Consider the following 24,618-nt stretch of genomic DNA (forward strand, 5'->3'; position numbering starts at 1 on the left):
GTCAGGGAGCTAAGATCCCACATGCCTTGCGGCCCAAACACCAAAACGTTAAAGAGAAGCAGTATTGTAACAAATTCAATAAAGACTTTAAAAATAGTCCACCTCAAAAAATATCATTTAAAAAAAAAAAAAAGAGCAATGCTGAGGCTTCCTTGAGGCAGAAGAAATTCTGCCTTAGAGTCCCAGCCTGCCCTTCTGCTTGGCCCTGTGGATCTGGGACTTGCCTAGCCAGCCCTGTAATCACATAAGCCAATTCTTTGCAATACATCTGTTTCTTTTTTTAAATCCCAAACTCCCGTTTATCTCTCCTCCTGTCCCCATCGTTTCCCCTTTGGTAACCAAAAGTTTGTTTTCTGTCTGTGAGTCTGTTTCTGTTTGTAAGTAAATTCATTTGTATTATTTTTTAGATTCCACATATAATTGATAATATATAATATTTGTCTTTCTCTGTCTGACTTACTCCACTTAGTATGGTAATCTGTAGGTCCATCCACTTTGCTGCAAATGGCATTATTTCATTCCTTTTTATTGCTGAGTAATATTCCATTGTGTGTGTGTGTGTGTGTACATACACATACTACATCTTCCTTATCCATTCATCTCTCGATGGATACTTTGGTTGCTTCCATGTCTTGACTATTGTAAATAGTGCTGCTGTAAACATTGGGGTGCATGTGTCTTTTCAAATTAGAGTTTTTATCTTTTCTGGATAGATCCCAGGAGTGGGATTGCTGGATCATATGGCAATTCTATTTTTAGTTTTTTGAGTAACCTCCATACTGTTTTTCCACAGTGGCTGCACCAATTTACCAACAGTGTAGGAAGGGTCCCTTTTCTCCACTTCCTCCCCAGCATTTATTATTTGTAGACTTTGATGATGGCCATTCTGACCGGTGTGAAGTGATACCTCATTGTAGCTTTGGCAATACATCTCTTAATATCTATGTCCTACTAGTTCTTTTTCTCTGGCTAATACACTCAGAAATTACTGCTCTGAAATATTTTCTTTACGTTGAGTTTTAATTTTTATCCAAGCTGTATGTGTTTATAACCTAAATAGTCAATTATTCTATAAGACTCATAAAAAATAACCCCCTTCCCAGAGGCAATCATTTATAACTCCTTTCAACTTCCACATCTCTAATGTACATATGTTGCTCCTTCTTGCTTTCTCAGTTATAGTCATGATTTCTTGACTTCCCACGCTGGGTGTCCCTTTAACCATTGCCATTGCCCAATAACTACCCAGTATATTTACATTGTTATTTTTGTTGGATCGATATTCAACATTGTTATTATGATGGTAAATGTTATTAGTAGCTGAGCCCTATAGTCTTGAGTGATTTGCTTTTCCCTTTAGTGCATTACATTTTGTGTTCCCTGATACTAATAAATGAATATGTAATATAAATTACACACACACACACATGCACACTCTGGGTCTCCTCCACAGTTGCCATCTTGGGATCCATTTATTGTAATCCTGGAGATTCATTTTACTTTTCTCTTGGGTCATATCTTATTGAATCTCATGTTGTCATCTTTCATGGTTTACTCCATTGTTTTGGAGGAGCACATCCTGCAGTAGCTTCCTAAGAACAGATACAGGGAAGGCAGTTTTTAATTTTTTTTTTAGACTTTGAATGTCTGAAAATATTGGTATTCTATCCTCACACTTTATTCGGTAGTTGTCCTGAGTTTACTCTTTGAATTTTGAAGGCACGAATCCACTGTCTTTTAATTTCTAAGTGTTGCTTTTGAGAAGTTTACCGCTATTCTAATAACAAATTATCCAACCCCCCTTTTTTCCCACAGCACTGTTTTTCCTCTCAGTAAGCTTGTAAGATCTTCTGTTTGTCCTCAGTGTTCTGAAAGTTTACAGTTAGTATTAGCCTTGGTGAGGATTTCTTTTTTCATGTATTGTGCTAGGCCCTCAGACCCTTTAATTCTGTAACTCATCCTTCAGTCCTGGGAAATTTTTTAAAATTATTTTATTATTAATGATTTTTGTTTTTTTGCTATTGTTTTCTCTGTTCTGTATTTTTAGGCTTTCTATTACGTCAAATGTTGGACTTGTTTTCTAATTTTCTTTTCTTTGTCTCCTATATTTTATTTTTATTGTGTTTTTGTTCTACTTCCTGAGAGATTCCCTCAACCTTATCTTCTGATGCTTTTGTTAAGTTGTTAATTTCTGTTATTATACTTTTAAGTTCTAAGAAGTTTTAAATTTATATGTTCTTTTCAAAACATCCTTTTCTTGTATGACAGGTGCAATGTCTCCTATCTCTGATGACAGTTACGATAATTTTTAACAGTTTTCTTCTGTTCACAAATGGCTTCCCCAAATTCTAGTGATTATTGGCTGTCTGATTATACTTAAGAAGAGTATACTCATGATTGTGTGTGGGTGAGTTTTGTCATATGTGATTTTTTTTTTTTTTTTTTTTTTTTTTGCGGTACGCAGGCCTCTCACTGTTGTGGCCTCTCCCGTTGTGGAGCACAGGCTCCGGACGCGCAGGCTCAGCGGCCATGGCTCACGGGCCCAGCCGCTCCACGGCATGTGGGATCTTCCCGGACCGGGGCACGAACCCGTGTCCCCTGCATCGGCAGGCGGACTCTCAACCACTGTGCCACCAGGGAAGCCCCAATCATATGTGATTTTAGTTCAAGGACTGGGGTTTATAACCTGGTATTTGAATCCATGGATGGAATTTAGGGGATTCATGAACTCTAATTAGAAAGAAGTTGTGTTTTTATTTTGATTTAACCGCTATCGGAAATTTAGCATTTTCTTCCATCATAAAATTAGGCAACAAGCCACAGTTGTCATATTAGCGTAGTTGTGACTTTGTCACCAATAAAAATCAGATTTGTTTTTTATCTAAGATTGGTTTTGGCAGATATTTTAAAATATCTTTTGTGCTTATCACGACTTAAAATCACTGTACTTATTAGATCTGCTATTAAATACATTAATTTAGAAGCACTTATATTATTAAAGCACAGTGTTTGTTTTATATCTTAGTAAGTGTCTGCTAATATAATTGGTTTCCGTAGGATGGCTCCTCTTAGATTCCGTGGCCATGTCCAGAGATGAGAGTGCTAGTGCCCCAATGAGCCTTGCGCTCCTATCTTGTATGAGAACAGAGCAGTCAGACGGATGCTTCACTTAGAAGCCAGGCTGTGTCTGGGAGTGGCAGCCAAGCACTTCAAAGTCCCTTCTTGTCACCGAGGCAGTCGTAGTGCCTCAGCTGATGCTGCCTGTCCCTCCTCTCCTTCATCCCGTGATCCTGCCTACCTCAGCATCCTGGCGCCTGTGGAGCCGGGCATCTGCTTCCTTCACAAGACTTTGCAGGGACTCCACGGTCAGGTTGGCCAGTGTGGCCAAGACCTGCTAGGGACTGGGGCTCCCAGTCTGTCTGTAAGTCCCGCCAGTGACCCCCATGTCCACCAGCTGCAGAACCTCCTGGCTACTAAACCTGATTATCTAAACACCAACTCTTGACCCTCCCAACATCAGAATGGTTCGATGCTAATTTAAAAATTGTGAAGTCACTTAATGTGACTCCATGGCAATTTGTCAGTATAATTTAATAACCAGGGGAAATTGCGGGCTCCTGCTCGGTGTCATTTCCTCCACATCTGCCAGCTTTTCTCATCTGTGGGGGTGGGGCAGGGAAGGGGGTGATGAAAAGATCTGAGGCTGAGAGTGACTTTTCATTTCACCTGGGGTCATAAATCAATGCACATTTCTTATTCAGCCAGCATTCGTATTTCCCTGGGTAATTCTATAACATGTAGTGTCAGAATGGTTTAGAATTTGTCCTCATTAGGAAAGCAAAGGACGCCTTTTAAAAAATTTTTTTGCAGACGTAGCAAGTGAGCGAGCCTCCACATTCCCCCACAAGCTGTCACACAGCTTATGAAAAGGGAGAGTGTTGGTCTCTGGGGGAATGGGCAAGTTGTATGTTCAGACGTGACCTCTGGCTGGTGTTAGTGGCCACAGCTCCCTGGGACCTGGAATTGCCACCAATAGTGTCACCTATGATAAGGAATAAGCTTAGTATAGGAGGTGATAAGTGGCACTGCAGAAAAGTCAGTGCTACCAGAGATTTTTCTGTGAGCAGCACTATGAGTCAGAAGGCTTTAAGATGAGGCTGTATGGGGAAACGGGGGTGTTGGCAGGGGGCACCGAGAAACTCAGTGTTGCAATGTTAGAAACTGCTGCTGGCAGCTGGCCTTCCAGAAACAGGGATCGTCAGAAGATGAGTTGGATTTACAGGTGTTAATTCACACCCCCCACTTCTATTTTGATGTACAGGGTATTGGTGGAAGAGATGGTGGAGGTGCCTTAGTCCTTTCTAGCTGTGGTAACAAAATATCGTAGACTCAGTGACTTTAAGAGCAAACATCTGTTTCTCACAATTCTGGAGGCTGGAGAGTCTGAGAACAAGGTGTCAGCAGATTTGGTGTTTGGCAAGAGCTCTCTTCCTGGCTCACAGAGGGCCGCCCTTCTTGCGGTGTCCTCATGTGGCAGAGAAAGAGATCCTTTCTCTTCTGTCTGTCCTTACAGGGGCACTAATCCCGTCATGAGGGCCCCACCCTCGTGACCTAATTACCTCCCAAAGGCCCCACCTCTAAACACCATCACACTGGGGATTAGTGCTTCAAATAGGACGTTTTGGGGAACACAAACATGCAAGGAGAGTGGGTGAGGTTCTATTTTAGCCCAGCCACTTGTGAAGGGGTTGGAAAGTTGCATTGGGACATCCTGGCAGCCATGATCTTGGTCAGTGGTGGGACTGGCCTTTTTGGAGGCTGCTCTCAGATGCTGATGGAAGAGGTGGTTCTAGTAGTTCTCCACCTGAGTTCATGCCACCCTGATATTTTGACCCAAAGGTTCAACTCTCATGGTGGCAGGTGATTTCCTATGTAAGGGGAGAGGGTCAGACCCCATCAGACTCCTTCCTGTGTCTTTGCTTGTTCCTTGTGTCAACAACTGTCTATCTTCATTGGGAACCTAAAGAAAAAAGCCTGGTGTCAACAGGGGGCATATAGATTGAATTATTTAAAAAACCTTTTATGTGAAAATAATCACCGGAGTAAGACTCAACAATGCAGAACGCACTGTTGATACCTACAACCACAGGGACGAGTCTCAAAAACATGTTGACAAAAGAAGCAGAGAAAACAACACATACTATAGATTCCATTTATATAAAATACAAGAATAGACTAAATCTCTGATGATTGAAGTCAGAAAGTGGTTGCAGGAGGTGGAGCAAGGGACATGAAGGAACTTTCTAGGGTACTGGAAATGTCCCTAGACATTTTGTTTGGGGCAGTGTTTAAATGGGTGTTACCATTGACAGAATTCATCAAATTGAATGTCTAAACTTGCACATTTTATCATGTTAATTACACCTCAATAAAAAGTATATAACAATTAAGTCCAAATTGAATCCCTAGGTGCCTTTTGGAGACAGGGAGTCAATGGTGATAAACTAGCCCTATGATGGCTGAACTCGAGGTATGGTCTCCTTGGCTACTGTTTGACCATTTGCCAGGTCATAATCTCTATTTGCTCCTTGTCTAGACCGTTTGCTAGCCACTTACTACTTCATTCCAGTTCAGTCCAACCTGTTTCTAAATCAGCACTGTCCAAGAAAACTTTCTGTGGTGCTGGCAGTGGTCTAAATCTGCACTCCCCAGTACGACAGCCAATAGCCCCGTGTGGCTTGTGAGCACTTGGAATGTGGCTAGTCAAATGAGTTTTCCGTTTTATTACAGTAAGGCCCCTACATACGAACGAGTTCCATTCCAAGAGGGTGTTCGCAAGTCCAATTTGTTCGTAAGTCCAACAAAGTTCGCCTAGGTACCCAACTGACACAATTGGCTATATATAGTAGTGTACTGAAAAGGTTTATAATACTTTTCACACAAATAATACATAAAAAGCAAACACAAAAAATAAAACGTTTTAATCTTACAGTACAGTACCTTGAAAAGTACAGCAGTACAGTACAACAGCTGGCATCCAGGGACTGGCATCGAGTGAACAGGCGAGAAGAGTTACTGACTGGAGGAGGGAGAGGAGTGGGAGATGGTAGAGCTGAAGGATCGTCAGCAACAGGAGACGGAGGGCAAGCTGCCATTTCACTCAACGCCTGACGCTGATGGCATGGGTTCTGGCTCCTTGCTGGATTCAATTCTATCTACCCTCTTGAAAAAAGGATCCAGTGATGTCTGGGTAGTAGCTCTTTTTTTCTCATCATAGATGACACACTAACACTGGATTGCGTTCTGAACAGCTGCTGCAACCTTCGTGTACCGTTCTACGTTCAGGTCCTGAGCCTCAGAAACTAACAGTGCTTCCTCAAATAAAGAAAATCCCCTTGCCGTTTCCTACGTCATGTATCTCTTTGGTTCTTCAGTTCTTCTTCCTGTCTCTCTTCATCCTTTCTCTGGGCCTCCAGGGCCATCAGGTCTTCATTAGGAAGCTCCACGTTTGCATCTTTGAAAGTTTGCGACTTGAAGGTTCGTATATAGGAGACTTACTGTAATTTTAAATTTAAAGAGCCAATATGTGTTTGAATGTGAAAAGCGCTATTAAAAAAAATAACAATCAGACTATAGGGGAAGGATTATTAGTCAGGGACCGTCTCACTGAGAAGGTGATATTTGAGCAGTGATATGACAGAGGTAAGGGAGTGAGTAGAAACAGCATGTGCAAAGGCCCTGAGGCAGGAGCATGCTCAACGTGTTTGAGGAGCAGGGAGGAGGCTGGGGTGGCTGGAGCCGAGTGAGAGAAGGGGAGAGCGGTAAGGTGAGGGCAGAAGGGTCAGCTTCATCCAGTGAGTTTAGTTGGGTTTGGCTTCACTGAGTGGAGCTGGAAAAGATCGTCATCTTATGACCTTATGTGACCATCAGGTCACAGTGACCCTCATCTGCCAGGTCACCAGACTGTGTGTGGGGCAGTGCAGGGGCCCTACATCCTCCTGGGAAAAAGCTGAGCGAGGCCCAGATCTGGCTGACCGAGGTCTCCTGAGCTAGTGTGTAAGAACCAATGTCCCATGTCAGTACAGGGATCCTCCCTGGATCCGGTTTTATCAGCTCTGCCCTGATTGCCTTTGAATCCTAAAATTAGCCCTGTGTCCAGCCTGGGCTTAGAGAATTAGAAGGGGTTGGTGGTGCCAGGCTGCTCAGGAGGAGGTGGAGAATGGGTGGGAGCCTCTGCTGTCTTTGGGGAGCCACCTGCTCTACCTGAGCCTCAGCTGCCCCACCTGCAGCATGGGTTACATGGTCTCTAGGCTCTTTTATAGTTCTAATACTCTATGATTTTAATTAAGATCACTTCATGTTTATACAGAAGGTATGCTCTCTCTTGTCTGGTGCTGGGCCAGATCTGGGGGGCTGGTGGTGGTGATGCTGGGGACCTGGGGAGGGGGCATGTCTCCAGGACCTGATCTTTTAGGTGACACAGGACTAGTCTTGGCACAGCCCAGAGAATTTGGGGTGGAGAGCTTTTTATACCCCAGGGGTCTATCAGGTTCCTGGAATTTCTCTCTAAGTGATTTATTCCACTGAGTCAAGGTGTTGCTTCTCACATTTGGGGATCAACAAAGTTAAAACATTACAGAGTTAAGGCATTACTGGCTCTTGGAAAAGACATGCCACTTAGATGGACTGACCTTTGGCCTTCATCCTATGCTGTCTGGAAGGGAGAGGCCGTGTTGAGAGCGGGCTGAGGGGCCTTCTCCTCAGCTGTCCTAAAGTTTGAGTTGGGGGTCACGGGCTAGTTTGTGTTTGTATATAACCTATCCTGTGCATATGTTTTAGTTTTCCATGTAGTGAAATATATCAGGCTTTGTGATGGTTATAAAGGCCTTCACCACTACAAGGTCATAAAGAAGCTTGCCAGAATGGATGTGATTTACGTAAGCATTTACCTTTAATATGCAGTTTAATACGCAGTTATCCTGGGCTTCTGAGTGAGTGGCTAGTTGTCTTAACCTTTTTGCCCTGATCTTCTATCCATTCAATAAAGATCCAGTTGTGAGAAATCACAGGGGCCCAGCGTAGGTAACAGTGGAAACAGAATACCTAAGGAGGAAATGCCTGTCCATCTGTTTTTACAGGGTTCACATTCAGCAATGTTAGAGCTGTTTAGGAGGCCATGGTTGAGGCATCTTGGTACAGATTACAGCCAGGAACAAATCTAGGTCCTGCCATTAGCTGAGTGACCCTGGGCAAGTCATTTAACCTCTCTGCATCTGTTTCTACACCTTTCGGATGTCTGCTTGACTGGGCTATGAGGATTATGTGGGACATGACAGGTGTGGCTGCACTTTGAGAGAAGCTACCGGTGGTGCAAACCTACTCGGGTTGCAATTTCTCATCCTCAGCCAGGTCTGCTCTGTCTTCCTGACTCTCGGGAAGGAATCCTCTCAGAAGCTCCTTGTATTACACTCAGGACTGTCTTAACTCAGGATGCCATAACAAAATACCAGAGACTGGGTGGCTTTTATTTGTCATGTTTCTGGAGAACGCAACTCCAAGATCAAGGTGCCAGCAGAGTCAGTGTCTGGTGAGGGATCTGTCCTTGGGTCAGACAGCTGCCTTCTCACCGTGACCTCACCTGACCTTTCCTCAATGTGTGTAGGTGGAGAGAGAGAGAGAGAGAAATCTATTCCTCTCATTATAAGGGCACTAATACCACCATGAGGGCCCCCTCCCTCATCTCCATCTCCAAATACCATCACAGTGAGGGTTAGGAATTCAACATAGTGCATTTGGGGAGGGCACAAACAGTCCATAGCAAAGACTGATGCCTTGAGCAGGCTGATGACTACTTCTCTGTGACATTATGCTCATGCTAACAGTAGATGTGGTGGGTGTGTGGAAAGAGGAGAGCCAGGTGGGCTCTGGGTGGGAAAATCACAGCAGAGTTCTAGGATGTTGAAAGCTGTTTTTGGGCAAGGGCATTGGCAGGTCTGTGCCAGCCCGGGTCCTCCGTGGGTCCTTCTTCAGGGCTTATTTTTTCTGAAGCAGATCAGCACAGCAATGGTGAGCAAAGCCTGGATGAGGCTTCAAGGTGGCCACGGTCTCTGTTTTTCCAGACTTGGGGAAGGAAGGCACATGTTCCTTCAGAGCTGGTCCTGGGAGCAGACGGTGGTTGCTGGGAATAATCCACAGAGAGAAAAAACCTGAGTGTTGCATGTTGGCTTCTGCATATTTAAATACACCATTTACTCTGTGCCAGGCACCTTTGGAGCACTTTGGAACATCCTTATGGAGGAGTATGTGAGGCTCGAGCAGCGTAGCGGAACCTCTCTAAGTGGTGAGGGCAGGGCATTGTTGCAGGGATGGGGCCGTGCAGGATGACGGGAGCTGCTGCTCCGGAATCTGGGCCTGAACTCAGCGGGGCTCCCCGGCAAGAGGGAAGCACTGCAGGAAAACTTGGGACCCTGAAAGTGGCCTGAATCCACATCTGACCCTCACGGTCTCAGCCTCGGTGACAGGGGTGACCTGCAGAGGAATCCTGTGTCATGAAGCTGCACACATGTCTGGCTCAGGACTCAGAGAAGCTGGAGGAGGGGATCCAGTGGGAGCTGGCAGAGCTGAGGGCCTGGCTTCTACCCCACCCCCAGGCCGACCCAGTGGATCAACAACACGTGCACGACAGCACCTGGTGCCCTGTACCTGCCTTCGGGGACGAGGGGCCGCCACTTCACCTCCACCTTCTGAATCTCACACAGGTGTCTCTCTGGTGGCCGAGTGTGACTTGGAAACACCTAGCAAGGGAATTCCAGGAAACATAGTTCCTGCTGATCCCTGTGGATACACTACACAGCTACCAGGGGTGGCAGGTCTCTTCTTTTTTTGCATTTTACAGATGCATGAACGGAGGAGGAGATGGGGGGAGGTTCTGTGACTTGCTCAGAGTCACACAGTTATTAAGTGAGGCTTCTGCTCCGGTGCCTTTAACTATCATACAATGCTTCTGTTATACTTGATTACATCAGAAACCCCATCTCCCGTTCCTCCGGGATTCCAGTCCATGGGAGGATTCTCTAAGGTGAAGGGATGGGTTCCAAACACCGCTTCGCCCTTGATAAGCCACTGTGGACCCCAATCATAGTTTCTCTTACGTTTTTTTACATTGCACCATGTGTGCTTCTTTCTAGGTAGTAAATTCCCTATGGTTTCTTTGATAGCGATGCTTACCATACTTTGGGGCTCACCATTAGCACCTAGCGTGGCTGTTTGGTGCAATAAGTGAGTGTGTGGGTAATGCGTTTGGGGCCTTTAATAACAGTTGCTACATTTTATCGCACATCCGCTGCCTGCCGGAGGCTGTGGGTGTCACACTGCTCTTTATGGAAGAGAGAATTGAGATTTGAGAGCTTGGGTTTGTTTCCCTAGTAAGCAATGAAGTCTAGATTTGAGCAAAGATCTGCTGGCGGGTCACTGCCCATTGTCAGCCAAGCCCCCGTTCAGCAGTTTGCTCCCCGGTTAGCAGACCCAGGGGAGGACCAGCAAAGCCATGCTGGCTCCTCTCAAGGTGCATCTGGGGGTGGGAGTGGAACCTCAACCCCCAGCTCCCTGGGACCTGGATGGGGTGAACACAGCCTTTCTCTATCTCTGAACATGTAGGGATGAGGGCTTTGCCAACAGATCGGGTGAAGCCAGAAGGGCTTTAGGCATGGGGTGAGCAAAGTGAGAATTCACCTTCTCAATCTGGGGCCTCACAGTACTTAATGGACTGCCTCAGTCTCCCAACTTAGGCTTTTTATTTTAAAAAGTTAATTAATTTGGTTGCACCAGTTCTTAGTTGCTGCAGGCAGACTCCCTAGTTGCAGCATGCGGACTCTTAGTTGCGGCATGTTTGTGGGATCTAGTTCCCTGACCAGGGATCGAACCCAGACCCCCTGCATTGGGAGCGTGGAATCTTAGCCACTGCACTACCAGGGAAGTCCCACCAACTTAGGCTTTTTGAATCTTATCTGCATCTGGGTCTATGTTGGTACTTGATTCCTTAATCATGTTTGCCTTTTTTTCTGATGGGCACCCTCTCCCATAATTAGACTGAGTTTCTGCATGAAGAGAGCTTGGATTGGGGGGTCCTTCCCCGCCGCCCGCCCCCGTGGCCCCTGGTGCATTAACTTCATGCACCAGCAGGGACTGGGGATCTGTCCAGAGGCCAGGTCTGGCACAGTCCTTACTGGTCATTTGAGGAAGTGAAACTTCAGTAAGGTGATTATTTTTAAAAACTTCAAAATTTGAAATAATTTCAGATTTATACGTCCGTTACAAAGACATTACAGAGGGGCGCCATATTCCCTTCCTCCAGCCTCCCCTAAGGTTAACGTCTCACGCAGATAACCAGGGTACCATTACCTAAACTAGGGAATGACAACAGTATTAACACAACTCCAGCCTCTGCGCTGATATCTCCGGCTTTCCCATGTCATGACCTTTTCTGTTTCTGTGGCATTTCATCCTCACATCTCCTTAGCCTCCAATCTGTGACAATTTCTCGGTGGTTCCTTGTCTTTCACGACCTTGAAATTTCATGACCTTGACATGTATGAGAAGTAGTGCTCAGGTGTTTTGTAGACTGTCCTCAGCATGTGTCTGTGTGATGGTTTTCCACGATTCAGCTGAGGTTATGGGTTCGGGGCAGAACACCCAGAGGCCTTCTTCTTCACGTCCCATGCCGTCTGCAGGCACATGATAGCAGCATCACTTCTGCATGGTCATGCTCATCTTGATCACTTACTGGGTCTCCCCCCTGTAAAGTCATTGCTTTCCTCTTCTCTGTATTCTGTTTGTTAGCTACGAGGCATGAGTCCAGTCGACGCTCGGTGGAGGAGGGAATTAAGCTGTGCCTTTTTGGGGAGGGAGTAGCACAGGATTTGTGGACATCTGTTAAAACCAACCACCGTTGATCAGTGCTGTGGAGGAGGTGCTTTTCGTTTTTGTTTTTCTGCTGCACCGTGTGGCCTGTGGGATCTTAGTTCCCCTGGGGGAGATGCTTTGATGTTTTGCAGATACCCTGTTTCCAGCAAGGTGATTTTTCAGATCACTTTGCTGGGTGTTGTACCCGGGGAAACAGGCTGTCTTCCCTCTTACCAGCGTTGTTATTTGATTAATCAACAGCGTAAGGAATCCTATTTCTCTGAGTGTGATGCTTTATGAGATTTTTGCTGGCAGTGGCATTTTAATATTGGGGACTCTGGAGGCTGTGTCTCATGGGAGTGATGCCTGGGAGCCCGAAGCTGAGAGGCCCTATGGGCTAGATATACAGCTACTCGCTTTTGCATATGTGACGCATGCCTTTGCTTGCAAAGGTAAGCTAACGACTTATAGGAAGTGCTAAGATAACATCAATAGCAGACTTTATTTTTAGATACCTTTTCCCACCTTGAAGGCTACAGATGAACTTCCAGTTGCTTGCGCGAGGTTAAGGGAAAAATATGGTTATAAGTAGCTCCAGCCACGATGGACCCCATGGTCCAGCTCTGTTCTTAGGCCAGTGGTGTACTTACGTGTTCCAGACTTCGCAGTCAGCTGCTTTTTGACTTCTCCATGGAAAACTCGACACAGAAGTCACTGTGTTTAGCATTTGACCAACTCCGTTATTGATCAGTGATTGCCACCATTGTGGCAGAATAGCGGGAACGGGAATCTCCTACAGGAAAAGAAGTATGTGATCGGTTTCTAAGGAAATATGAGTGTGGATTATTCGTTTTTGATCATCTTTTTTGATTCCCAGCGACACAGGTAACTGAGGTATAAAAACAAGCAATATACCCCACCTGGTGGCAGCGTACACCAGTGATGATTTGTTCTGGGAACAAAGGCCAGTGGCTTGCAATCTGCTCTCACCTGAGCTGAACTGTTGAAATCTGGAACTTTCTCTTCTAGGATGATTTCCTGTTCAGCGTCTCCATTTTAAGTGGGATCCTTTGCAGCATCCTGGCTGTGCTGAAGTTTATGCTGGGGAAGGTTCTGACCAGCAGAGCCCTCATAACCGATGGTGAGTAAGGCCAGTGCGTCTAGGGGCTGAGCTCACATGGAGGGGAGGTGCTGTTTGGGTCACGTTTCGCTGCTCGTCTCGCAGAAGAGCTCAACAGTTCGGAATCTGTTCCTCGCTGCCCTCCCCTCCACCCAGGCTGTTTAGTGATTCTCAGGGTTTCCTGTCAGGGCAGATGTCTTGTGCCCTAGGAATTGAATACACTCTTCTTGAATCACCTCCACCGGCACCTCCCACCAGGGTGGCTCAGGGCTCCCCAGGCTCTTAATCATGGAGCACAAAGGGCTTCCCAGAGCCTTGCATTTGATGTGCATTGCTCCAAATAAAAAGTAAATGTTTTCCCTGGATTCTGTGCAGGTTTCCTTGGTGAACGCTCCACGCCCATTTCCCCCTCCAGCTAGTGAAACGCTTACCTGGGAGTTCAAGTTGCAGTGACCAGGGCTTCGCCAGGGAAATGAGCCGTGTGTTCTCTGCTCAAGACCCAAACCAGGCGGAGATGTCCCTCTGCGTCCTGTGGGCCAGGAGGAGCTTCCCGCGTGGCCTCTGGGCTGACAGAGAAGGATGTGTGAAAGTAGAAAAAGCACGTTTCCGTTTTTTTGCAAACTAGTGCTGGCATGTAAACTAGAAACATGATGGACGCTACTGCCTGCCTGTCTTTTTCTTTATCCTGGAGCGTGTGAAGTTTCTGGGGGTCGGGAGTAGCGACCTGAGCCCCTGTGCCCTGGGGTGGGAGGTCCAAGGGTAAAAGCTGGTGGGTTGGTGGATGTGCCTGCACAAAGTAGAGCAGAGATCGTTAGGATTTTCTTTCTTCCTTCCTTCCTTCTTTCCTCCCCTCCCCTCCCCTCCCCTCCCCTCCCCTCCCCTCCCCTCCCCTCCCCTCCCCTCCCTTCCCTTCCCTTCCCTTTCCTTCTCCCCCCGCCCCACTCCGGCTGCACTGCACAGCCTGTGAGATCTTAGTTCCCCAGCTAGGGATTGAACCCGGGTCCCGGCAGTGAAAGTGCTGCATCCTAAGCACTGGACCGCCAGGGAATTCCCATGATTTCTTTTTAAAGGAAAGCACCACTCCCTCCTCCTCAGATTCTCAGGGTTCTCTCCTATGTGCAATACGTGGGCGCAGTCATGTGTGGGTAGCTGTTATCCGTTGAGGACGGGGCGGACGGCGGTCAGAGGGCCCTTCCCTCCCAAGTGACGAGCTTGGTGACACGGTGTGGACTTGGACTCCTAATCCTGTGCTGATGCCCTGACGTGTGTGGAGCTGGACTTCTGCACGGTGGGGCAGGCAGGCAGGAGGTCAAAGTGATGCTTCCAGGACTGGGGGAGAAGTGTTCACTCCGTGTGATTTTTGTGGTCTGGTGTTTTTTAAGCTGGAAAAGAAAACGCCTCCTTTGGCTGTGGAATCCTCCTTTTTTAGGAATGAGAGCACAGGCGGCCTTGGGCTGAGAGCAGTAACCAGGAGTTCGGGTGTGGGTTCTCCAGCCACCTTCCAGGTTCTTTTCTGTTGCTCTGAGGGGCACAGCTCTGCCTGCACCCTTTAGGCCTGAACAGAGCAGAGGTCTGGCTGGACCTTGAATCTCCAGCGACGTGTTCTGTTCCTTCCTTTCGAAGTCTCTTTACCTTGCACACGAGGGACGGGAAGGCAGGCCTGGGGGAAGCTGCACCGGTCAGCACAGTTTTCGGGGCTCCGGGTGGTGGGTACCCAGCAGGCGCTCCTCTCTCTGCCCTGAGTTGATCCCATAAGTCAGAGACCCCTCTGACTTATAGATATCAGCACTTTCTGTATTCAGGTGACTGCAGCCGAGACACTGGGCCGGGAGCCTGGATGTGGACCCAGCAGTCACGCCTTCCTCCCAGGCCGCCAGGCAGGAGGCCCTGTCCCCTCTCTACCCATGACCACGGGGCTTGACCCCCTTCTTCTCAGAACAGTGGGTGCCCCTCCCTCGACCGGTGACTTCACCTGACGCCTTATAGGCGTTCCAGATGCTGTTTCTATTTAGGCTTCACTCGTTCTAACGTCCCGCCATGTTGTGTGGTGTAAGAGAAGCCCCTGATGAGAAGTATGTGTTTTCTAATGAAGTAACTCCTGATGTCATCATTTTCACATACAAAACCATCCACCTGCATAAGCAGTACTTCCGTCCCAGTCTTGACCCAGGGAGAGGGGTCATTACAAAGAGAAGTGGGTGGTTTAAGTGAAAATTGTTCCACCGACAGGCTGGGGACAGGCACTCCTCAGGCAGAGGGAGTCGAGTTGGGAGGGAGCCTGGGGCATCTGCAGGGGGAGAGTTAGGAAGGGAGGATATGAGGGGCCCCGACGAGTGGGCGAGGGCGGACCAATCAGCACGTTAGGTCAAGCGTGGGATTTTGGATGTTTTGCTAAATGTTTGAACAGACGAGGTGACATGATGTTTTTAAAAGAGACTTGTGGCCATCAAGGTAGAGAACAGAGCGGAGAGGCCTCAGGGAGGGGAGAGGTCTCTGGGGAGCTCTCGGGGTGGTGGCCTGGGTCGGGGAGGGGGAGATATGGGGGAATGGAGGAAGGGTGGGCGATATTTATAACATGGGCAGGGCTCGGGGATGAATTGGCTGTGGACGTTGAGGAGAGACAGACCGGCAGAGCAAGACAGGGGGCGCTATTGCAAACAGCTGAGGCAGCACCCCGGTCCCCTAGCCTGTCACCCATGAGGGCCCCCTCCCCGCCATCAGGGGACATGGTTGTCGCACTCTGCAGTCCCCCGCTTGGTGGGAGTGTCAGCTAAATAGGCGGCAGTAATTACAGCCTCCTGCGAATTGCCTTGTCTGGGATCCCGATTTTCCTCATTCCTTGATGAGCAGAAGTAGGGAACCATCTGTAAGTATCTGCTCTCTGTTCTTCCCTCACGTGGGGAGGTCGGGGGCCGGCTGGGCTTCGGGAGCCATGCCTGCCGTTACTGTTGGTCTGGCCCAGGGCAGGGGGCCAGGCAAGTTAATACTACAAATCAGACAGAGGAAGATTGTGGAAAGGTACCCGGGGGGAGTTCTGAACGAGGGGCCAGCAGCCGGGCTCCAGCGCTGCCCGCAGGACAGCCGGAAACCCGAGTTGAGGGGCCTGGGTTGACTGCTCTGACGTATCAGGAGTCTGTGGTGGATTTCAAGTACGTGAACGACTTTGAATCAGAATTTCCTGCATACAATGAATAGGTGCTTCATCGCACAGATTCTTGTCTAGTCGTCAATGCCAGACTGTTAGAGCCTCTAATCAAGATCGCCTGAGACATTGTTTTGTTTTCTAAGATGATGACGGCGTTTATTTTTGGCAAGAGCCCTGGCTTTAACAGGCAGATGGAACAAGCGTGTGGGCCTGGGTGGGGTGCGGACAGCGGCTCAGAGGTGAGTGACCGATGCGGCCTTGTGTGCCTCGTTAGGAAGATGGGTGGCCTGTGGGCTCAGTGTCCTTCCTGGGGACACTAGGAAGCCTAGTGTCCCGCTTCCGCTAGGAAGCCTCTGAAATTCTGAAGGAGGCTGCAGGGTGGGTACGGAGTCGTCCCCCAGTCCGGGTGTGCCGTTTCCAGTGTCCCCGCACAGGCTCATAAGAGGTGCAGCTGAAATGAGTCAGGCTCCGTCACAACCACAGGTGGGCAGAGCGGAGCAGGTCAGAGACTCCTGGAAGGTGTGGGTGAACAGGGTGAAAGTTCCACCAGCTGTGAACCATCCGGAGTCTGCATGGGGTGGGTGGGTCCCCCCACTGTGGAAAGGAGAGGCTGGTAGGTCCTGGGCTGGCAGAGCCCGGTGACTTGGTGCAGTGAGTGGGCATCTAGTGGCTGTCTGGGGGAACCTCCCACCCTCTGCAGCCTTTCTGAGCTCCTCCGGGCTTCTCTGGGGGCCCCGGGGGCCCACTGGTACCCACGACAAAGACGGAGAAAGTAGAATGAAGGACTCCAGTCTGCCCTGCGGCAGCAGCCATCTCTAGCTCGTCTCTGCCATTTTCCTGTAGCCACCCCCGAAAACAAAGTTCCCCCAACTTGATGCCTGAGAGGTAAACTCCAGCCCAGGTAGCCCCTTGACAGGGTAGTGGTCTCTGTGGACGTTTTTGGTGGCCTTCTGAGAAAAGGCGTGGGCTGCAGAGACTTCTTTTAAGAGGACTGGTCTGATTCCACTTGTTAAAAAGAACAGGGAGATTCGAGGGACAGCCAGACGCAAGAGGGTAAATGCCAGCCTCTACTAATGGGAGAGGGGAAGTATCTTGATGATCCTGATGTATCAGGAGACAGGAGAGAAATACGGCCTCCCCCGTCTCAGAGTGGGCTCACCGTCCCCCTCCTTGGGGAGAGATGGAAGCAGAATTGAGGGTGTGATATGCAGAGGCCGAAACCATGGGCAGGACAGAGAGTGGGGAGCTCCAAAGCGCTCTGCGTGCGAGGAGCTGGTAGAGACTCTGCGGTGACAAGGGCGGAGTGGAGTCAGCTACATGAGCCGCATGGCCAACAGAGAAGGGGAGCACGCTGACTGCTTTTCCCCATCGTCTAGAGGTGAGCGAGCCTGGAGGAGCCACGGAAACTACCACCACAGGGGCCTGGGTTGCAGCCTTGTCCCCGGGCGGCCCTGAGGAGAGGCCAGGACGTAGCACGGGGAAGGGCGCCTGTCTCCTGTCGGTCGAAGGTGGAAGGCTTAGAGATTTGGCCTTGGGACCTGGAACTGGTGGGACACATCTCAGGTGAAGCTGATGCCAGCTCTGCCCTCCCGGTACCCACAGGGCACCCAGAGAAAGCTCTTTGTCAGGTCTGCTGTCTGCAGTGGAGGCCTTGGGGGAGGGGTACAAGTGCTCCCTGCGGACGGTGGGTCGGGATCCCCAGGTAGACACGGCGGGGCAGGTGGAGGCCCCGCCTGGAATAGCCCTCACCCGCCGCAGGCTCCCAGCAAGTCCCGGCCGCTCTCTCCACCCAGTTCCCTGGACTGGCCTCTGGAGGATATGGTCCCCGGTGGCAGGAAGGTGGAGGGGTTTGCCTTTGTTAACCCATGTCACCTGTATTGAGGTGAAACTGGGTTGGAAGGCTCCGCCGGGTGTGAACCTTGTGGAGAGCCTCGGGAAGCGACTGGAGAAGTTTGGCTCTCCAGGGGGCCCCAGACCACACCCTGAAGTTCAGGGGTAAATCGTCCGCCTCTCGGGGGGCTGTCTCCCCAGAGCTGTAGCCGCAGGCCCGCCTCGGCAGGGAGCCCCCCAGAGCCTGGGCAGCGGTGGCTTCCTCTCTCCCTCGGGACGGCCCAGCCCGGCCGGTGGGAGTCCACGGCTAAGGCCATGTCCATGCCTTCCCCTCCCCCCTCCCCCCTCCGTTAACTCAGTATTTAATGCAGCAATCAATCGAGTCCCCGAGGAGTGCCAGCCCCTGTGCTGGGACTTGGAGCAGAGCAAGGAGAGACACAAAACTCCTGTCCTTACGCAGACATTTCTGGTGGGAAAGAGGGATGTCTGCAAAGAGAAAAATGTCTTGTTACGGAGAACCGTGAAGCAGCAGCAAGGGCGTGCCGGTAGGAGGGTGTGGCAGAGGGAGGGAGGGACGGCCTTAGGGGCTCTGAGTCCAGGCTGGGGAGGCAGCGTGGGAGGCCCAGGACGAGGGGTCCGGCCGGCGGAGGCCTGCGGGGGAGGCTGGGGCCGGCGGCTGCAGGCAGCGGCACGGCCGGAGGGGGGGGCCGAGGAGCGGACCGGCAGGCCTGGTGCAGCTGAGGAGGGAGGGGCTGGTCACCGCAGGACTCGCCGGCGTGAAGAGTCTGGATGGTTTTCAGAACCGGGCTGCTGTTCGCTACAGAGGTCAGTCTGGCTGCCGCGAGGGGACTCGTGGAGAAGATGGGGGATGCGGGCAGGAGGGGCAGCGGGAAGGGGTTAGACCGGGGGGGGCGGGTTTGGGGGGTGACAGGTGGCAAGAATGACTTGATGGGTGGACGCGATTCGGGATGTGAGAGAGGTCCAGGCTGGGCTCCTAGATGTTTGGCTTCGTTAGCTAGGTGCACGGGGGCGCTGTTTACAGAGAGGGTGGCCGGAGGGTGAGTCGTTGGGAGGCAGCAGTTTTTGCCCTGAGCGTGTTCAGTTTGAGATGCTTATATGTCTGCAGCTGAGGGGAAAGGTCAGGACGAAAGAGAGCTAGGGAGATGCGGGCTTATGGGATGGAGGTGAGAACCTGGCCGGAGAATATAGGCGGAGGAAGTGTTCAGGGGACTAAGGCAGGCATGCAGATGGGCCCCAGGAGGAGGGTCTAGCAAACGGGACTGAGAAGGACCAGCGAGGGTGCAGAGCGGGAAAGCAGCAGAGCGCGGCGTCCCTTGAGGCTGAAGGGACGTGTTCTTATTAGGAGGGCGTCCAGTGAGGACGAGGCGTTAAGCATGGCCTGTGGCAGCCGGGAGCCATCCAGGACCAGGGCAGCGCTGGGGGGAGGGAGGGACCTGAGTGGGACGGGGCGAAGAGAGAATGGGAGGTGTGATGGGGTAGCCAGCTCTCCAGGGAGTTTTGCGAAGGGCGGTAGTGAATGGGGATCGTGGTGGGTCCAGGAAGGAGGTGGAGGTGGGTGATGATGCTAAGACTTATCCCAGTGGGAGTGACCCAGGAGAGGGAGAAGAAATTCAAGAGCAAAGCCCTTCAGTGGACAGGGATGAAGGTGCCAGTCTTATATAGGAATGGCAGTAACTGGAGAAGCAGCTGAGTATGTGAGGGCAGCAGGCATAGGCGGGCGGTGGACTTGGTGTTGCGAAGATGAGGTGTTGGTGTCTGAACCTGTGTGCTCGAAGAAGTACAAGGCCGAGTCCTCAGCTGAGGCCTGGAGTGGGGAGACGATGGAGATTTGAGGGTGTGATGCAACAGGCAGTGAGATGTCCTTGCAGGCCCAGCGTCATCTCGGTCCCATTGCTGAGGGGGTCGCCTGGTGAGGTGCACCCCGTGGATCCTGAGAAAGGGCTTGGCCTAAGTCATCTCTACCCTACACTCTTCTTCCTGTCCCCCTGCTCTTCATTTAGAACACCCCACACCCCCGCAGTGGTGCAGCCCACAGTGAATGCATTTAAGGTTATTCAGCAGAAGCATGGCGCCTTTACCCAGGTGGAGTTGCCAGGGAACGGAGCAGGCCTGCTGTCGGAGAGGTTACTGGCCTGCATGGGCAGCTGCCAGAGGACCACCGGGCAGCGTGGACCTGCAGCTGCTCTCAGGCCCCAGTTATGCTGGGGCAGGCGAGGAGCCTTGTGGCTCGCAGCACGGCGAGACCCCAGGTGCCCCTCTAAACCATTCCCTTCCCACGTGGCCTTGGAAAATCCACAGGTAGACTGGAAGTGCGATGCCTCAGTCGTGGGGACCCACTGAGGTGACGTGTGTGAAAGGAGATGGTGATCCACGTCTGTTAGCTCCAGTTCTGGTTGGATTGCCCTTTCTGCAACCAGGTAGCTAATGCTAGTCTATGCATTTCTTTCCTGGAGAGTGAAGAATCCTTGGGTGACTTAGGAGACACGGCAGAGAAAGCACACGGGTTCAGGTAGAATCCCAGCCCTGCCCCCTCTCAATCTGTATAAAGCTGGTCAGTTTACTAAACCTCAGTCACTCTGCTCAACTTAGTTTTCTCATTGGTAAAACGAGGGTGATAATCTGACTTCAGAGTTGAGACAATCCCAGCTCTGTACTTGCCCAGCAGACACTGGACAGGTATGAGTCACTGAGTATTGAGTGTCCCCTGTGTGTTTGGCAGGCCTGGTGCCCCTGCTGTGTCTCTGGGGCCTGGGAGGAAGACGACAGGAGCCTACACAGGCTGTCACTTGGGCATGGTGGCTGGCAGGGGATGGACGGTGAGGGTGACAGCTCCCTCCAGGGAGGTCTCTGGTGACGTGTGAGCGGAGATTTGTCAAACCACGTGGGTGTCTGAGGTGGTGGCTCTCCCCCGAGAAGTGCTTCTGGAACGTCCCTTCCAGTACGCGTTCCGGGATGCAGAGGCATGCCTGGCATTTTGGTAGTTTTCCTGGTGGCTAAGCAAGTTCGCTGGGCACTGCCCTCAGCCCCTCTCTGCGTCTCTTCCAGGGTTTAACTCCCTCGTGGGGGCCGTGATGGGCTTCTCCATTCTGCTGAGCGCCGAGGTGTTCAAGCACGACTCGGCCGTCTGGTACCTGGACGGCAGCATCGGGGTGCTCATCGGCCTCACCATATTCGCCTATGGGGTCAAGTAAGTGCTGTTTCCTCTTTGCGCTCCGGGCGGCCACGGGTGCTTTATTCCCCAGCCCCGACGATCACGTCTTGTACCTGTGACCCTCCCGCCCCCGGGGGAGGTCAGGAGACTGGAGAAGCCCCCTGCAGCCATCACATACGCTGGGGGCTGGGACAGGAGTGAGGCAAGGACTTGGACCAGGGGCCTAGGCTTTCGGTCACAAAGGGTCCGCTTTTGTGTGCCGTCTTTTGTAGTTCACTGAACGGTCCTCCCTTTTTAACCCTTCGTGCCTAAAGATTTGTGCCCCTTTCCGCCCCTGTAGTGAGGGTCATGATCAGCACCAGGGAGGCGTTTGTGGGGCTGTCCTCACCCTTAAAGTCCCCTCTGCCACCTGCTACAGAGGCCGGGACCTCACACTTAGAGAACTTCTTACAAAAGGGACTCTGGTGCAGGAGGGCTACATGTAGAGTTGGTTCTAGCCCAGCCTGAGGCCTGTCACTGAAGAAGGAAGTGCCCAGCAGGCATCGCTGGCTCTGCATCCAGCATCTAGGCTGGAGTCGGCCTTTGAAAAGAGAACAGTTTCTCAAAGGTGCTGAGCTTTTAAATGTTAACATGCCTCCTCTCTCCCACTACGATGGCTATGATAAAAGACACGGTAAGAGTTGGTGAGAATGTGGAGAAATCGGAACCTCCGTATCTTACCCGTGGGCATGTAAATTGTTCAGCCGCTTTGGGGATAGTTTAGCAGTTCCTCAAAATGTTAAACACGGAGCCGCCATTTGACCCAGCAAATCCCACCCTTTGGTATATACTGCAGCGAAACGAAAACACATCCATGCAAACACCTATGCATGAACATTTATAGTGGCATTATTCACAGTGGGCAAAAAAGTAGAGACAACTCATATGCCCAACGTATGCGGGTTTTAAAGAACCCAAACGTCCATTAACTGATGAATGGATAAATAAATAAAATGGGGTAGAGCTATGCAGTGGAGTATTTATACAGCCATAAAAAGAAAGAAATACCGATTCATGCTACTGATAGATGGCTGAACCTCGAAAACACGCCCAGTGAAAGAAACCAGTTGCCAGAGGCTACATCTGAATGATTCCACTTACAGGAACTGTCCGCAATAGGCAAGTCCATGGGGGTTCAGAGTACGTTTGTGGTTGTCAGGGGAAGATGGGGTGGGGAGTGACCGCTAGAGGGCATGGAGTTTTCTCTCGGGGGGGCAATGAAAACGTTCTGGAATTAGGTGGGTGTGATGGTTGCCTGTACTAAAAACCGCTGAATTGTAGGAATTCTATAGTATGTGAATTATATTTATAAAAAAACAAAGCCCCCATCTGTTTCCCAAGTGCTCAAGCCCAGGGCTGCGGAGGGTCTGTGTTGGGGTGACCGGCCTTTCTCTTCGCAGGCTTCTCATCGACATGGTGCCCAGGGTGAGGCAGACGCGCCACTACGAGATGTTTGAGTGAAGGAGGCCGGGGCCGGCTGCCCTGCATCCGCATGAGGACTGTCGGGGCCACCGGAGGTTTCCATGCAGGCAGACGGTACTGATGTTTAACTGAACGTTCACTTTCTTTGTGCTCACGGGAACCAGGTCTCCCCAGCAGGCCGGACCGCACTGCTTCCCGCCACTGCCCCCGCCAAACACCGCAGGACCGTGAGCACGGAGCAGGACCCCGTCTCCGGCGGGAGGACTGACCTTTTCCATCTTCTGCAGTAAAAAGGTTCGTGTGGGGAGGATACGACGTCTGCTTGGTGGAATGCCTCTGGGGTGCTCCCAGCCTCAAATGGAGAGCAGCTCCCCGGACTCACCTCCTCGGTCCTCCACGTGGGCCCGGAGTCTCCTGGCAGATTTTAAGAGAAGACCGTACCTGTTGGTCCCTCACCCCTTTATCACTTCCTAATTTCTGTCCATGTATTTCATTCATTTCATACTGTTTTACTAATCCTCAATCTAAACACCAGATTTGTTCTGAAGGAGGAGACCATTCTATTTTTAAAGTGCTTCGTGATAGACGTGTGAGCTTTTGCATGGTCGATCTCAGCCCCTGACCCTTCCTTGTACATTCAGAACCCGAACGTACGTGTAAACACAGGATCCCTTTTGGAGAGGTGTGAAACTACAGTTTATTTGTAATAAATAATTATATAATCTATCCATAGATGTATCTATATGCTTATGCTGTGTGACGTGGTAATGGTACATTTCAGTCTGTTCACGTCGTAAGGAACAAGCTGTTCTCGGTTTATGCAGCGTTTAGGCATAGATTCTGTTAAAGACACACACACGAAAACAGTCTCCCCACACGCAACATTCTGTACCTCTAGCACTGCTGCTTGTCCGGGCGACGGTGACCAATAAAGACCTTGACCTGTTTTATATGGTATGGGGACGTGATGGTGAAGGTTGTCACTGCTGTGGGTGAAGCACGGGGTGTCGGGGTGGGGGCGGGGGTCAGTCTCACCCCCTGCTCAGGGAGGGGAAGAGAGAGTAGCCACATACGTCCATGTGGTGGTGCCTGGAGCTGACCACCACCCCCCCTAAGTCCGGGAGGGCCGTGCCCCGCCCCCCAGCTACCTTAGGCCCCGGAAGGGGAGGTGGTGTGGTCCTAAGAGGTCACTGACCTTGGAGAGAAAGGCACGCTGAAAGCATCCGATTAAACCAACGGCATTTTGAGGCATATTCTATTGGGCTGTTACCATGTTGCACAGAAAAGATGGACACTGTCCAGGTCTGGGAAATGCAAGATTCAATAAGTTTCTTTTCTGCAGGTTTTCTCCCTGTATTTACTGTTTAATATAGTTCCCATTGTGACAGCTATGCCGTGGCAGCCCCCCAAACTTAGGCACTCAAGTTATGCTCACCTTCCTTGGGGACGTGTGTCCCATCAAACATGCAGGCTGTCTCCCTTGGTGTCTCTGCTCTGGGCAGCGACCAGAAGGTTCACCAGCTTCGGAGAGGCTGCATCACGGCCCTCCACCATCCCCACAACAAGCCCCTGGTGGGAGCATGAACTTGAACTTCCTTGTTCCCAGGGCCTGTGCCTAACCACACTGAGCCCTGGGGTCAAAGTGCTCTCTCTGAAGTGGGGAAACATGTTCCAGGTCTAATAAGCCCTCAGCCACTTGAGGGCTATCTTGCTAGTACATCCTTCAAGATTTTTAAACATCTGATATAGTACAGTTACCTACAAAACAAACAACAGTCTACTTGCAAACTCAATTCCCTTCTAGGTGAGCGTGCTCTGCAAATAGTGCTGGTGGGTGTTCCACAGTGAGCCCCCCACCTCCCCAATTCCTTAAACCTACCTTCCTATCAGCATTTTCGGCAGTGTACCTGCAAACGGTGAAACGCAGTCAGCAGCTACCACTGCTGGGGGATGCAGCTGGACGGGGTCCTGCTGGAGCCCTGGTACCCA

General features: G+C 50.6%; 1 protein-coding gene across 1 annotated transcript in view; it reads left to right on the forward strand.

Moving 5' to 3' along the window:
• TMEM163 (transmembrane protein 163) overlaps positions 1-23,308 on the forward strand; it is a gene marked incomplete at its 5' end in the record, with an annotated part of 251,210 nt that extends 227,902 nt beyond the window's left edge. The window contains 4 exons of the mRNA XM_082659053.1: positions 12,931-13,042; positions 21,063-21,204; positions 22,608-22,743; positions 22,917-23,308. Coding sequence (XP_082515179.1) covers positions 12,931-13,042; positions 21,063-21,204; positions 22,608-22,668 — 315 coding nt within the window. The 3' untranslated portion in view covers positions 22,669-22,743; positions 22,917-23,308. The remainder of the gene's footprint in view (positions 1-12,930; positions 13,043-21,062; positions 21,205-22,607; positions 22,744-22,916) is intronic.
• Between the last annotated feature and the right edge of the window lie 1,310 nt (positions 23,309-24,618).

The sequence above is a fragment of the Grampus griseus genome (assembly GCF_964374135.1).
Source record: "Grampus griseus genome assembly, chromosome: 7".
In the NCBI taxonomy this organism is placed as follows: domain Eukaryota; kingdom Metazoa; phylum Chordata; class Mammalia; order Artiodactyla; family Delphinidae; genus Grampus; species Grampus griseus.